Source organism: Penicillium citrinum (assembly GCF_028827155.1).
Source record: "Penicillium citrinum strain IBT 23319 chromosome Unknown utg000001l:1.0-4955037.0:1.0-4956770.0, whole genome shotgun sequence".
NCBI lineage: Eukaryota > Fungi > Ascomycota > Eurotiomycetes > Eurotiales > Aspergillaceae > Penicillium > Penicillium citrinum.
In genome coordinates this window covers 2,855,476-2,869,911 of record NW_026622686.1, presented here as the reverse complement: position 1 = coordinate 2,869,911, position 14,436 = coordinate 2,855,476, and the positions used below count along the sequence as shown (strand labels likewise).

Below are 14,436 nucleotides of genomic sequence, written 5' to 3'. Positions count from 1 at the left end.
GACGAGGTTGGGGCGAAAGGTCCCGCGATATAGATGCGGAGGCCGCCAAGAGGGGACGCGTTGGTGTCTCAACGTATCACAAAGCAGTATTGGCTAGGGTGGTCGGCCCCATCTTCCCGGGGCAGGAATGAGCTGACGTACGCCGATGCACCAAGGCCGGTCCTGAGAGCCCTGAACCCCTGCTAGACCAGCCTAGTGTGGGCTGCGGCGTCCCTATGGAAGGGCGAGATCAGCAACAGGGTACAATGTGTACTCCGTATGGGTTGAGCTGCCATTGATTGCACACTGGAGGTGCGACATGGCGGAGCATGCCGTGGTGACGAATGCATGGAATAGAATTCCGGTAGCTTTTTTGTTTTGCTTGTGGTCCATTGATTCTGATTATTATGGTTGGTGTGACTTGAGTAGCATCATGGTAGAGAATAAAATGGAGAAGAAGAAAAGATCATTCTGTATATCTACTGTACTATGTACAAAACCATTCCTCCTTGAAGGAGTGGAGTGGAGGGGGAAGAAGTGGAGGAATCGACGATCTTCTCGACGTCAAAGGCGGAAAGGCAGCCACAAAAACCGGGCAAAAATACCTGGTTGTATTGTATGGTAAATATATTGCACTTTTCCCTTTCCGGCCATGATTGAAATGAAATTCACTGAGTGGCCCCACTCAAAAGAGGTCTCGCCCCCTTCGTCACGCCATGTAATTGTCTCCGTTCGGTGTCGCGTCGCCGGGTTAAGCCACTCCCTCCTTATCTGCTCACAGTTCCTTCTCGATTTTTCCAAGTCTTCCATTTCTCCCCCGTCACTCGTTCAATATAACCTTGGGTTTTCTCTCGTTGCCCTCCCCTTCCATTCGCTTTTTCCCCTTGTCATGCTCTGAGGTTAGGTTCGAGTCCAAATGGGCAAGTGTAAGTTGACAAATTCAAATCCATTTCAATTAGGGTACATCCCGAAATCCATCCCGGGTCCCCGCTAACTAACGGTCTATAGGGCGTTATGGCATTGTCCTGGACGCTGGTTCGTCTGTACGTCGATCTGAAGAATTGCTTTGCAATCAACTCTGTTTTCGAATCGGTTGACTGATTTCATCACTCCAGGGGACCCGTGTCCACGTTTATCGATGGCTGCGCAATGCGGTTGCGCGCAAAGGCGCCGATGCAGACGAACTCAAATCGCTCCCGGATATCGAAACTAAAGAAAAATGGGTGAAAAAGATTCATCCGGGTAAGTCTTCTATCATAAGCCGCACTTTTTCCTGTCATCAAGAGACTTATTCTCGTTTGCGCTAGGTGTTTCTTCCTTTGCCAATCGACCGGAAGCTATTGGATCCGACCATCTTGCCGAATTACTAGAACATGCGAAATCAATCATACCCAAGGAAGATGCTAAGGACACTCCGATTTTTCTTCTGGCTACAGCGGGCATGCGTCTGCTTGGAAATTTGGAACGCCAGCTCCTGCTTGATCAAATCTGCTCTTACGCCCGGGCGAACTCCGACTTTCTGTTACCAGACTGCGACGTTCATATACAAGTTATCCCCGGAAAAACAGAAGGATTATATGGATGGATCGCAACAAACTATCTGATGGGCACATTCGACACCCCCGAAAAACACGACCATGGAAAAGGCCATCACACTTACGGATTCCTCGATATGGGAGGTGCCTCGGCCCAAATCGCATTCGCTCCAAATGCGACGGAGACAGTGAAACATGGGGAAGATCTCACGTTATTGCGTATGCGCAATATTGACGGCTCGATTCAGGAGCACAAAGTTTTCGTCACTTCGTGGCTGGAATTCGGTGTCAACGAAGCTCGACGTCGGTTTGTGGAGTCATTGCAGACACAGATGGGTGTCGATGCTCACGAGCTCCCAGACCCATGTCTGCCAAGTGGGCTACGGACCACTCTAGATGGAAAGGATGTCCCGGCTGAATATACCGGAGTCACCCTGCTGGGCACGGGTGAATTCGATGGTTGTCTTCGTCATACATTTCCGTTGTTAGATAAGGATGCGCACTGCGCGGATCACCCTTGTCTTCTCCACGGAACTCATGTTCCTGCCATCGATTTCGATGTTAACCATTTCATCGGGATTAGTGAGTACTGGCATACGACACACGAAATATTTGAGATGGGATATAAAGACAAAGCCTACGACTTCAATACATATCAAGAGCGTGTCAAAGCATTCTGCTCCCAAGACTGGGACGCTATTGAGCGTGGAATTGGAGCACACAAGTGGGGTAAGAAGGTTGATAAACAAAAAGCACATGAAGTTTGCTTCAAAGCTTCTTGGATCATTAATATGCTGCATGATGGCATTGGCGTGCCTCGAGTTGGCCTGGAGGATACTGCTGGCTCCCAACACAACGGAACCAAGGAGGTCTTATCCCACGGTGAGCAGAAAGGCTATTTGGACGCCTTCCAGGCTGTCAATAAAATTGATTCGACAGAAGTGAGCTGGACTTTGGGCAAGATTGTTCTATACGCCTCGTCTCAAGTACCTACGGTCGACGAGGCGGCTCTGCCTGTTGGATTCGGGAGTAACATTCCTGGTGTTCCTGAGGATTTCCAATATCCTAGTGTAGCCCTGCTTCCCGATTCGGACAGCTTCCACAGTGAGCACTGGCACGACGCGCTCTTCGATGGAGACTCACCCCGTCGAATCCCTGGTTTCCTCTTGTTCTTATTCATCGTTGTGCTGGCAAGCTTTTTCCTGTGCGGAAGAAGTCGTCGCCTTCGCATCTACCATCGCGTTAACAATATCCTGCGTCGTGGCGGACCTTCCCACCCTAATCACCCCAAAAAGCGAAAGCCTTTTGGGGGAATCCTGCCTTTCCTCAATAGAAATTCTACATCATACGAGCGAGTTCTAGAGGAAGGCGCCGAAGAGTTTGACTTGGGTGCAACAGACTCTGACGGTAGTGATGCTGATGGTGGCCGTCCTTCTGATGCTGGATCGGCTAGTTTGCGACCCCCAAAGCGAGCTTCAAGCTGGGGCAGTGGTAATAATACGCCAAGCCTTAAGTATACTTTTGACAACAGCTCATCTGGAACGATTGGCCTGGGGATCAGTGGGGGCTCGGGTGTCGCCATGGATCGGGCAGGCTTGGTGGTCAGAACTGAGAGCCGCGATCATCTTGCTCCCATCGCGCTGGGACCCACCACAAATGGACGTCGATCTCGAGCTGGCAGTCCCACACGCTCCCATCATCAAAAATCACCCAGCATGACCCCCCCTTGCCGATGAGTAACGTTTCTGATGCATCCCGACTTAATTTATGCTTTCGAGATTTTACGTGCTCGCTTTCAACTCTTGCATGGCTTTTCCACCTGGCGTTTATATCCTCTGCAGGCACCAGCATCCGCGATCCTGTTTCAGGCTTTCGTTGCCTTTCCGGGGCTTTTGGTCTCAGATTGCTGCATCGGCGGCTATGCTTTCTATTCTTGGTCCCATATTTGCCTCTGTACTCTGGAGTATTTGTTGGTTTCGGTGCTTTTGATCGGATCCGGGAGATTTTGATGTAATGGAAGTGTGCCATTAAAGTTCCGATACCAGCTTAATGAATATAGATTAATACATTGCTTAAGAACTATCCTCAAGAATTCACATTGTTTTCATCCCGTAAAGCTCTCAAGTTGTAGCTAGACAATCTCACTCAAGTGTGAGGACGTAGTCTAGTCCGGTCGCATACCCTTTATATATCCTTCATATTTATCTTCGGGCCTGGAAGGGTACTGCATGTCAACGCCAATATCCCCAAAATTTGAAGTTCTTATATACAACAGACCGAAAGAGACACTGTCCTTGTTGAGGCCTAGTTGCCTGAGCATTGAAACGTGTCACGTGAACTATCTCTCTCTCACCGCCCGGCAGAAAGGGCTGCGGAAAGTCGACGATTGGAGAAACTGCGACAGCTTCAACTCGACCTTTGCAGCCTCTCTTTTGTATCGCCATTGCAGTGACACCTCGTATCTCTCGGCCTATGAACGCATGATAGCAAATTGGCCTTCAGCTCTATTTAATCGCTTGCCCCCGCTAGAGGCACCGTCACCACCATGCGCTTGACCGTCGAGCTCATCCAGAATTCGCTCTCATACATTAATCCGCTCAAAGATCGTGAGCTGGACCTCCGAGGTGCGTTTAAACTTTACACACCTACCTGAAAAGAACAGGTACTACACTTTTATTTAGAGGGCTGGATTAAACATCGCATTGCGAGTCGTATAGGTCACAAGATCCCCGCAATTGAGAATCTAGGTATCGCCAAGGTATGTGCTTCCTTTTATTTGCGAGTCGCGATCCGTAGTGAACCCAGAAAGCGCACTTGGTCATTCGTGGATTACTAGTCTTTTGCGTCACCCCCTTGCTAATCATACACAGGAGCAAGATGCAATTGATCTGACCGATAATGACCTATCTTCCCTCGGAAATTTCCCTTTCTTCCCTCGCCTCCACACTCTTCTTCTTGCGCGTAACAGAATCAATCACATCCAATCAACTATCGGGCAGTCAATTCCGAGCCTCCAGACACTCGTCCTCACAGCGAACAACATCTCCGAACTTGCGGATATCGACCCTCTAAAGAACCTAACGCATCTGACGCATTTTATTCTGTTGGAGAACCCTGTCACACGGAAAGAGGTATGTGAAAGCAATTAGAACATGTATCGAAATTGTTTAGTAACCTTTGTCTAATTCTAAATTATCAGCATTACCGATACTGGGTCATTTGGCGAATTCCTTCTGTACGATTCTTGGACTACCAGAAAGTGAAGGATGCGGAGCGTGAAAAGGCCAAGGAGTTATTCGGAACTGCTGAGGAACCAACTGCCCTTGCCTCCAAGATCATCGGAACCAAGTCTCGGACTTTCGACACTTCCATCAGTGCAGCCACAGACCGGGCCTCGAACGATAAGGCCATCCGCGTGAAGCTGACCGACGCGGAGAGGAAGCGCGTGGAGGATATGATTCGCAACGCTAAGAGCTTGCAAGAAATCACCCGCCTGGAGAAGGAATTGAATGAAGGACGGATACCCGGCGGCGCTCTCGGCGCCAGCGAGGATGCCGACGGGGATAAGCAAATGCAAATGTAAACGTGGGGATACGCAATTCCTGACCATATTACTTGACACCTTCTGTTCTAAATGTCATTGGGCCTGGCTATATCTTTATTTTTTTTCTGTCATGGTTGTCGGAAATGCTTATTTACATCGGGCTTGAATCTGGGGTTCATGTCATTTGGGAGATTGCTTTTCTTGCCATTGGTGCGTGTCCCGTCTTTTTCTCTCTCTCTCCAAATTTCGAGTACTAGCATTACCAGGCTAGATCTTCATACCCTAAAAAGCGTTGGTTTTTTTTTCATGCTTTTTCCTGTCCGTCCACGTAAACTTAACCCAAGGCTTCATTCGTTGCTGCCGTCGGCAACATCGCCGCGAAAGGAGTAGACACGGCAAAAGAGCCATTGACTATATCATAAAAGGACCTTTGACGTGCCTTCGATACCCTATCAAAATTATTCTCTACTCAGTCATGGAAACAAGTTGGATGAAATTGGCAAATTATTCTCCCGCCAGGTTTGTTAGATGATGGTAGTTCAGTCTGAAACGTCTATGTATCACTGGTTATTCATGACTTTCGAGTTGCAATCAGCTTGTACTATCACAGTCTATGAAGCCCCGGATTATAGGAGCAATTGAGAGTTGGAATCTTGCTTAGACAATAATTCAGAAGTAATTTTTATCTGCCTGTCGGTTTCAATATTCCCCATATGCATCATGGCTTCAACATGATCCTGTTAAGCATGTCTGATCTTGAGCTGTTAACAAAGAGATCTGCTTGGCTCTTGACAACAAGTCAATCGTCAATGTTTGACTTATATGAACTATAGAGAATATCTAGCTGGAAAGGCTTCAAGCCTTTCCAGCTTAAACTCTGGTATCCGGAGTACTGTATTTAGGGTTGTTTTACCTGCTAGAATAGAAGATCGGGTAAAGTTCGGTTTTCTTTGATGAGAAGACGTACAATACGCTTTGGCCTGCTTTCTCGCGGCAACGATTGATAGTGGCCGGAGCAGGTTCGCCGATCATAGCCAAACAAGGAGGTCAGATATTGGATTTCAAGACAATATTTAGCCGAAACGCCAATATAATTCAAGCCACCCTCGTCTAATACAACGAATCGGAAAAGCCGAGCCTAGTACGGTTTCCAGTATGGAGTACAAAGTAGTGTGTGGCATGGCGAGAAGGCGGCGCTATAAAGATTTTAACACACGCTCTTTTCTCTTCTCTATATGACCACAACGTGGTTAGTTTTCTATGTACACTTCTGCTATCATTTCGAAAAGGCCACGGGGAAAATCGTTGATCAAACAATCAGTTGGTGCCCCACAGAGATGTAAAAAAAACTGGATCAGCTCCGCGAACTCCGCTCCTCTTCCAGATGATTGAAACACACACGATCTGCGGTCCATGGCGTGAGAATCACTGCCGCATTGAGGCTGACAATTGAGACGCTCAGTCATGTAATCGCCCCCTGGAGATCGGTGGAAATGGTAGCCTTGGAGGGGAAGCCGATTTTTCAAGTTCTCCAACACCCCCTCCATATGATGATCAAATTGGATCATGATGTACAGCACTCCATACTGTAGGGCTCGTCGAGGGAGCTAGACCGGAAGCAGCATATTCCCCGTTGATTGTATGCGGGCTTGACCGGATCAGATATTCCGGTCATATTTAGACTTTAAACGATTCAGTGCCAAAATTGAGTATTTCATCATTTGTTACAGAGTCGTCGCAGGATTGCACCCGGTACGAACTCTGAGAAAGCTGAAGTTGATCAATAGCCTACTTGACCAGAAACAGACAATGGCTAGATCGTGTTATACCATGCAATCGTGATCATCCATAGCGTCCACGGACCTTTTTCTCCGTCTTGAACCAATTTTGGTCCCACTGAACTGGGCCTGATGTGGATCCATCGTGCCTATCTCTATCACATAGTAGACACTAAAATGCGATTTCCAAGTGCCTTCTCCGTTTACTATGCTCCATAGTACTCCGTATGGACTTCTGGAACCAAAAAACATGCAAGGTTCAATGGTCAGACGCCGTCTTATAAGCTACTGTAGTTCCAGAAAAAAAAGAACTTTGCCTAAACGACTTGACACGTCGTGAACCGTGGAATGGCCTTTTTCTCGCCGCTCTTGACAGTTTAGAACCCCTTTGCATATATTTAAATATAATCCGCTTTCTCCATTCACTACATTTTTTCGTGTCAACATTGGATGGCCCATCTGACCCATACGAGCCAGCATTATGGCTGATCAGACAATTACGCCGGCCATGGCCCCGCCGGCTGGCAAGGTATCCAACTTTGTTAACCCGGCCTACGCTGGAACGAAGTTTGTGGTTGTCAATTGTGTGTTTCTTACTTTGGCTGTATCATCTTTGTGCATTCGAACATGGACGCGGCTCTTTGTTGTGCGCAGCTTTCGTTGGGATGATTGTATGTATTTGGTCCGATTCAGCGACACAAATTATTCTAACGCCTTCGTTTAGATTTAATGCTTATAGCTCTTGTATGCAACGACCATAAACTTGTTATATGAAGCACCAGGAAATACTAATATCTTTTAGATATTATCTTGTGTCCTGACTGCAGTCACCCTTGATAGTAAGTCCTTATATCGGTCTTCCATAATAAATTCATCAGTACGACTAACATGAAATTAGTGCTGAATTGGGGACTCGGAAAACACATGTGGGATGTCCCACTGAAACATTTAACACCGCATTTTCTCAAGGTTCGTCAATTTCTCGGTGGTAGTATTACGAAGATCACTTCAATGCTAACCAGGTCCGATGGAATAGCGTAATGTTATTGCTGCCATTCTTTACTGCGCCTCTACAGGATTCACGAAATGTTCCGTCCTCATATTCTACCTTCGCATTTTCCCGAGTCGAAATTTCCACATCGCCGTGTGGACAATAGTTTTCATTGCCGCCGGGTACAGCTTCGCCAGTATTCTTGCCAACATCCTCAGCTGCAGCCCTGTAGCTATGGCATGGGATCTACAGATCACAAAAGGGCATTGTATGAATCGGCCGGTATTCTACTTTGCTAATGCCGGACTGGGAATATTTACAGATTTCGCAACCGTCATCGTTCCAATGTATGTGATGCTGAGGAAACGGAGAACCATTCAAAGTATATAAGCTAACATGGAGGTTTTTCGCTTACAGCCCATGGCTCCGCCGATTACAGATGCCTCTCCGACAAAAGCTTGCCGTAGGTGCTATTCTTGCTATGGGTTGTTTGTGAGTGACATTTCACGGTTTCTAATTTTCACATCATGATGTTAAACAAGTCTCCAGTGTCGGAATCGTCAGCTGCATCCGCCTTGCCACCCTATATACTCTCCTTGAAAGCCCTGACCTAACCTGTGAGATACCCCAACTTCTACTGTTTAGTAAAATTCCAATCTTTGAACAAGTACTAATTGAGGTGATTTGATATCAGGGGTCACGACCGACGCACTCATGTGGTGTGCCATTGAACTTAACCTGGGCATATTTGGCGGATGTATCACAGCAATCCGACCCTTCATCCGACGATACGTCCCTCGACTTCTCGGTCTTTCATCCGGTGGATACAGTACATCGCGAACTCGCAAGTATGGGCACCCTCTCGGCTCTATCCCTCGAAGCGAACGTCCGGATTTCACGAACGGCGAGAACCAATATTCAGCAACTCTCACAACTGCCAGAGGCGCACACGATAATGGGAGCGAGGAGCATATTCTTTCGACCTCACATTCCGGTGCGAATAACAAGGAGATGGATGGGTCCCTCGGTATTGTTCGTACTGTTGAGTTTGATGTGGAAAATTCATCCACATCCGTCCGAAAACATCCAAGAGGTTGAGAATGAACTCAACTTGTATATTCCAATTCATCCAGATTTTAAGCGGGACTCCAATTATGTACATTCTATGATTTTATGAGGACTTCAAAAGCCAGTCAATAATACCCCTTATCATCACTATAACCGCATAGTTAATATTTACGAGAGTTTCAATGTGGAGCCGTTGAGTCGGAAAACCCCCTTGGAAGAACGTCCCCAAGGTTATCGAGTCATGTCCTTCGGTTCGAGAAAGGAATCCTGCGATTGATTGACTTGTTGCAGGCTTTATTCAGCACAAAATTGAGTTTTATGCAACTAAGCCCACGCGAGGCCAAGCGTTCATCGCAATTTCCGCGCCTTTTGTTTTGCCGGACCTATGCACTAATGCACCAAGTGGAGATTTGCTCCACAGGTCTATTTATCCTTGTTCCAAACCAGCGTTCGAGCTACTGCAAACTTGTGCTAGACGATATCCTAGGGAACAGGCTAGAATATCTGTTCAATTAAGTGTCGGAGCTCGAGGGATAGAGGCTAGCTCCCTATACTAGTTGCCCGAGAGGTTCAGGTTTTTCTCTGCGCAACTCATTCTACTCCGTATTTTGTCTTCAACACATTTGTTGACTGTTTCACGATGCGTATAGGTTCCGCTGCCTTGCCCCTGGCTGGCGCCATTGCGATGGTCGCAGCCAATTCGACTCCGTCTGTCAATTCCGGTTGCCATGCGCTAGCCAAGCCCCTTAGCGATGCCGTTTTTTACCACAACAGTGATGTCTACAAGTATGAATCGCAGAACTTTTGGTCCAACACCGAGATCTTGTCCCCAAGATGTGTCTTCCGTCCACAGTCCAGTAGACAACTGGCCGAGGGCCTGCAGGCGCTTGTTGGCGCCAACGCCGAGTTCGCTGTACGAGGTGGTGGTCATATGGGCATTCGCGTATGTATCCACTCTCCCTGATCTCGCAGATTGAGCATTTAATGACCGTTTCAAAGGGCTCAAATAATATCGATGGCGGAGTGCTTGTGGTCATGTCGAATCTTACCACTATGGAATTGAACCAGGATAAATCAATTTTATCCGTTGGCCCCGCATACCGGTAAGCTATATATCTTTCTTCCTTGAGATAATAAGGTGTGACTGACTGACTTGGTGGCAGATGGGCGGATGTCTATTCATTCCTCGGGAAATCCGACTTAACCGCTGCAGGTGGTCGTCTTGGTCCCGTTGGTGTTCCTGGCTTGTTGCTTGCTGGAGGTGTGAACTTTTATGGCAACCAAGTGGGATTCGGATGTGACACTGTGGTGAACTACGAGGTTGTTCTTGCCGATGGTTCCATCGTTGAAGCAAACAAGACTAGCCACCCCGATCTTTTCTGGGCTTTGAAGGGAGGTAGTAGCAACTTTGGCCTGGTCACTCGTTTCGACCTGGAGACAATCAAGTCCCCCCAAGGTCTGGGCTGGATCTCACACTGTCGAGGCCAAGTATATTGATCGCTTCCTGGCTGTAAGTTTCCAATGATTGATTCATGGGACTTTTCAAATTTTCATCAATTTCTGACCAAACCAGGCTGCTGTGAAATATGCATCCGACATCTCAGACCCGAAGACTCATATCGTACCGGCTCTGGTCCCTGGAAACCCCACCCTGGCATCTGTGATCCTGTTCTATGACAGTGATACCGTTAGCTACCCCGATGTCTTCAAGCCCTTTACCGACATCCCATCTATTAGCAGCACGGTCGACTTCAAGACCGTCGCAGAGTTCGCCGCTGAGACCGGTGAGATGGTAGTTGATGGCATCAAGTAAGAATATCCTCCCGATACCGCAAGATATTCCAGCTAACCCAAATGTCTGCAGTGATGTCTTCGTTGCCGGAACTGTCAAGGGCACAACTTACGAGGAGCTTCACCAGGGAATCAGCATCATCAACACCACCTTCTTCAACCAGCTTCCTAAACTGTACAAGCAAGTTCCTAAGGCCAATATCTCCACCATTCAGCTCGACTGGCAGCCAATTGGTGCCGATTGGATGAAGGCATCTGAGGCTCGTGGAGGCAATGCACTTGGACTGGATTCTTCCAAGATCTATCTTTGCTATGCCGAGGTTGTCGAGTGGATTGGATCGGCATATGACAAGATTGTTGCTGAATGGGTGGAGGAGACCACGTACGCAATCAACAATGCCACCCAGAAGGCTGGCCTCTACGATGCTTTCAACTATATGGGTGACTCTGCCGGGTTCCAGTCGATCTTCCCCGGATATGGCGCGGAGAACCACCAACGGCTGATCTCGATTGCACAAAAGTACGATCCACATGGCGTCTTCCAGAGCCTGATGCCCGGAGGATTCAAGGTCTATTAAAAAGACATTTTGGATCGCCAAATTGAAATCGACATCATCCGCATAGCCACGCGAATATAAACAGCTAAGGCACATTTTCATCGTTCCAATAACGTGACGCGCAGTATGCGCTAACTAATGATAAATGGGATATCCTTAATATCAATATCCACTGCCACGGTATTCCGCGACGACATATAGATATTGTGAAATCAAGCAAAAACGCGGGACATTGAAGTGAAGAATTAAAATAATTAAAGGTTCTAGATAGATATCCATATACAGTGTTTCCATTTTAAATTGTATATTGATTGAAAGCTATTTTTGGCACAGACGAGGCTGTGGAATATTCCTTTTCAGCCGCATCGCTTCGGCGAGCATCTGAAGGACCTAATTATTAGCATGGGGGCGTTTCTTGGTTTTAAATCAGCGTACTCAGCGCTTCCAACCCAAAATATTTGAGGCCTGGAATAGTGGGTTCTCTTCTTTCGTTTTCAAATGGTAATATTCGGCGCAGTTTCTTCTGATCAAGTGATCAACAAACGACGTTAAAAATAAAGGGGCCAAAACGTACCCGATACCGAGGGAGGCTATGATCAAGACGCGATTTAGGAATGATCAGCAGGTTCAAATCGAGATATTACACTACATTTCAAGTCTCAGCTGTGTGTGGTAGGCGATGCGGCTATGTCCTGACGAAGGCCTGGTCCTGGCTTGTTCGCCATTCTATTCGCCAGCCCTATAATCTTGATATGCTCTTTCATAGATCAAACTGACCGATGATAGCATTGAGCCGCCTCAAAATCAACCCCATGACTTGCTTCTTTCCTCTTTACTACAGCCCCGTTCCCCATCCACTGTCACCTTCGGCTCCATTCCATGGTTTTCCTTAGTCTTGTTGTATTTTCAGACAAAGTCAGACATCGGTATTGTCCAGTGAACTCCATCGTTTCTGTGCATACCTCATCATACAATCCATCAGTCTGTCTGAAGGTATTTCTTGAACAACAGATATGAGAGTCTTTACATGGGGTCCCGTGGGCAATGAAAGTTTCAATAGACGTAAATGAAGTCCTCGTTCCGGAGGTCTGTCATGTCAGAGAAGCCATTGTCCACCCTGGTGTTTTGATCAGATCTCTCGTTTACATCCTCTAGCTCCAAGGCCTTGTTAGTGTTCAACTTATTTTTGGTCATCATTGACTCGTCAATCACGACTGACGACTTCCCGACTGCTTCCCTCTGCCGAGCGTGCCTTTTATTGAGGAACAATAAATAGACATCCATCAGGCTACATGAAAATCCTGGGGTTAAAATTCTCATCCACATTTCGAGATACAACTTGAAACCTCACTTACATAGCCAAAAAAGCGACCGAGACGAACATGATAAGGTTCGCAATCAGGCCCGGGCGATATTCAGGGGCTTGCGATGTCGAGTATAGTTGAGGGCCAACGACCTAACAATCCAGTTGTCAATTAAACGGCGGATTCACCGAGGGCTTGAGGATAATTACATTTCCAGTACACATTCCCACAAGTACAACTGCTGATGTAGATTTTCGCTTGGTATCGCCGGCAGTGTTTTGTGCCTCCCAGGCGTAGATCAAGGGCGTGATAGCAGCAAGTGTTGAAACCTAGAAAGTATGAGAACTACCGTATGATAATGCAATTCCCGAACATGTCAACTTACCAGATAATAACCAAACAAAAGGACGCCCTTCTGATCGCGTGGGACAACAAGCATAATAATTGTGCCAACTGCGGATAAAGTCGCGAATAGAACAATTACCAATCCCTTCATCTTGAATCGAGTAGCCAGCCACCCACCACCCAGAATTGAAACTATCTGAATGGCTCCAAAGGGTAGGTTGAACAATATGGACTGAAAGTTAGTGTAACCAAAAGACTTGACAATGAGACTACCGAAAGTGCCGATACCACCACTAGGAATTCTTGTTCAAATTATTAGTTTCAGTGTGTCGTCAAGAAATGATCTTGGCAACCCACGATATGGCAATGATGAGAAAAAACCAGCCCCAAGTCTTCAAGTCATACAGAAGTTCCCAAACGTGATCCCACCGCCATTCTCTCGACACAATACCCATTTGATTTGCTCGTAGACGTTGCACCGCAATGAACCTCTCGCGATCGCTAAAACATTTCGCCTCCATTGGTGAGTCAGGAAGCAAGAAAACAAACCCCGAAAAGAGGACTGTAGCAAGACCACAAAATAAGAATATTATTTGATATGAGAAAAGGGTGTCACTATGTATATGACCAAGGCCATATGTTAGCAAGCTTCCAACCTATCATAGTATGTTAGCTGGCATAGATTATAGACCGACTGCCTGGTTTTCCTCATTGCTTAGACTCACAATGAATGTCACGCCATTCATACCGTTCCAAAGTGCCGCACGAAGTGTTTGCTCACTTCTACGCCACCACATTTGTGTTACCGCAATACAAGAAGGGGCTTGAAATTGTATCAAAATATCAGTCTCTCTCTCCTAGCTCAGTCCGAATGGATGCAATGTGATAAAACGCAAGACTAAGTCTCATTTTTATAAGAACTCACCAATCATTGACTCAAAGGCACCAAGAGCAAACCGTAGACCCAATAGGCTTTTGAAGTCCGTACATGTAGCCATTATGGCAAGAGAACTCCCCCCAGAGAAATACCGCTGTGCCAATTACTTTTCCCGTTGGGGCTTTCACGAGTAAAACAGCTGCCAAAGGCTGCATCACCAGCTGGGCAAGGTAGAGAATCGAACCCAGCCATGAGTACTGTTGGCCGACAAGGTGTGCGTCCTCAACAAGTCCAAAAATCGATACATATGAGAGAGAGGACTTGTCAAGCTGCTGAAAGAAATAGGCGCCTAGTAATATGGGTAGGACACGCATGTCGATACGCCGTAAGACTTGCTTCTCTTCTTCAAAAGTGAAGTCACGATTAAATTCGTCACTGTCTATACGGTCAAGGAATTTAGAGACTTGTCCACCATTTTTCTGGGTAGGCTCGGTAGATTCATGGACAGGCTGAATAGTATCATGCCCTGAGTTATTCGCAGTCATGGTCGTATGTATCCCACAGTAAATTCTTTATAGTGCTTGCTATATGAACTAGAACTAGAAGCCGCGCTTGGGAAGCAAGTGAGTTTATATATCGGTATCACCCCTTTGTTCTACATATTATT

The 14,436-nt window shown here is 46.8% G+C and overlaps 6 protein-coding genes across 6 annotated transcripts; 4 read left to right on the top strand and 2 right to left on the bottom strand.

Moving 5' to 3' along the window:
• Positions 1 to 895: 895 nt before the first annotated feature.
• On the top strand, positions 896 to 3,250 carry N7469_001072 (putative nucleoside diphosphatase (Ynd1); the record flags this gene model as incomplete). The annotated part of the gene is made up of 4 exons (XM_056639992.1): positions 896 to 905; positions 988 to 1,022; positions 1,095 to 1,221; positions 1,287 to 3,250. The coding sequence occupies 4 exons, from the start codon at positions 896 to 898 to the stop codon at positions 3,248 to 3,250; spliced, it is 2,136 nt and encodes a 711-aa protein (XP_056505749.1).
• Positions 3,251 to 4,059: 809 nt separating this feature from the next.
• lea1 (U2 snRNP complex subunit LEA1) lies at positions 4,060 to 5,097 on the top strand (the record flags this gene model as incomplete). The annotated part of the gene is made up of 4 exons (XM_056639991.1): positions 4,060 to 4,138; positions 4,196 to 4,272; positions 4,385 to 4,645; positions 4,714 to 5,097. The coding sequence occupies 4 exons, from the start codon at positions 4,060 to 4,062 to the stop codon at positions 5,095 to 5,097; spliced, it is 801 nt and encodes a 266-aa protein (XP_056505748.1).
• Positions 5,098 to 7,317: 2,220 nt separating this feature from the next.
• N7469_001070 (uncharacterized protein) lies at positions 7,318 to 8,925 on the top strand (the record flags this gene model as incomplete). The annotated part of the gene is made up of 8 exons (XM_056639990.1): positions 7,318 to 7,507; positions 7,561 to 7,580; positions 7,639 to 7,675; positions 7,735 to 7,805; positions 7,873 to 8,174; positions 8,245 to 8,319; positions 8,377 to 8,444; positions 8,522 to 8,925. The coding sequence occupies 8 exons, from the start codon at positions 7,318 to 7,320 to the stop codon at positions 8,923 to 8,925; spliced, it is 1,167 nt and encodes a 388-aa protein (XP_056505747.1).
• Positions 8,926 to 9,535: 610 nt separating this feature from the next.
• N7469_001069 (FAD-binding oxidoreductase) lies at positions 9,536 to 11,264 on the top strand (the record flags this gene model as incomplete). Its single annotated transcript, XM_056639989.1, has 5 exons — positions 9,536 to 9,838; positions 9,895 to 9,998; positions 10,059 to 10,383; positions 10,469 to 10,704; positions 10,760 to 11,264. The coding sequence occupies 5 exons, from the start codon at positions 9,536 to 9,538 to the stop codon at positions 11,262 to 11,264; spliced, it is 1,473 nt and encodes a 490-aa protein (XP_056505746.1).
• A 1,032-nt stretch (positions 11,265 to 12,296) lies between these two features.
• Positions 12,297 to 13,689, bottom strand: N7469_001068 (allantoate permease; the record flags this gene model as incomplete). The annotated part of the gene is made up of 6 exons (XM_056639988.1): positions 12,297 to 12,531; positions 12,599 to 12,699; positions 12,757 to 12,876; positions 12,933 to 13,185; positions 13,250 to 13,548; positions 13,618 to 13,689. 6 exons carry the CDS (start codon positions 13,687 to 13,689, stop codon positions 12,297 to 12,299), a joined length of 1,080 nt encoding a protein of 359 aa, XP_056505745.1.
• Positions 13,690 to 13,828: 139 nt separating this feature from the next.
• On the bottom strand, positions 13,829 to 14,314 carry N7469_001067 (uncharacterized protein; the record flags this gene model as incomplete). Its single annotated transcript, XM_056639987.1, has 1 exon — positions 13,829 to 14,314. One exon carries the CDS (start codon positions 14,312 to 14,314, stop codon positions 13,829 to 13,831), a length of 486 nt encoding a protein of 161 aa, XP_056505744.1.
• Positions 14,315 to 14,436: the final 122 nt, after the last annotated feature.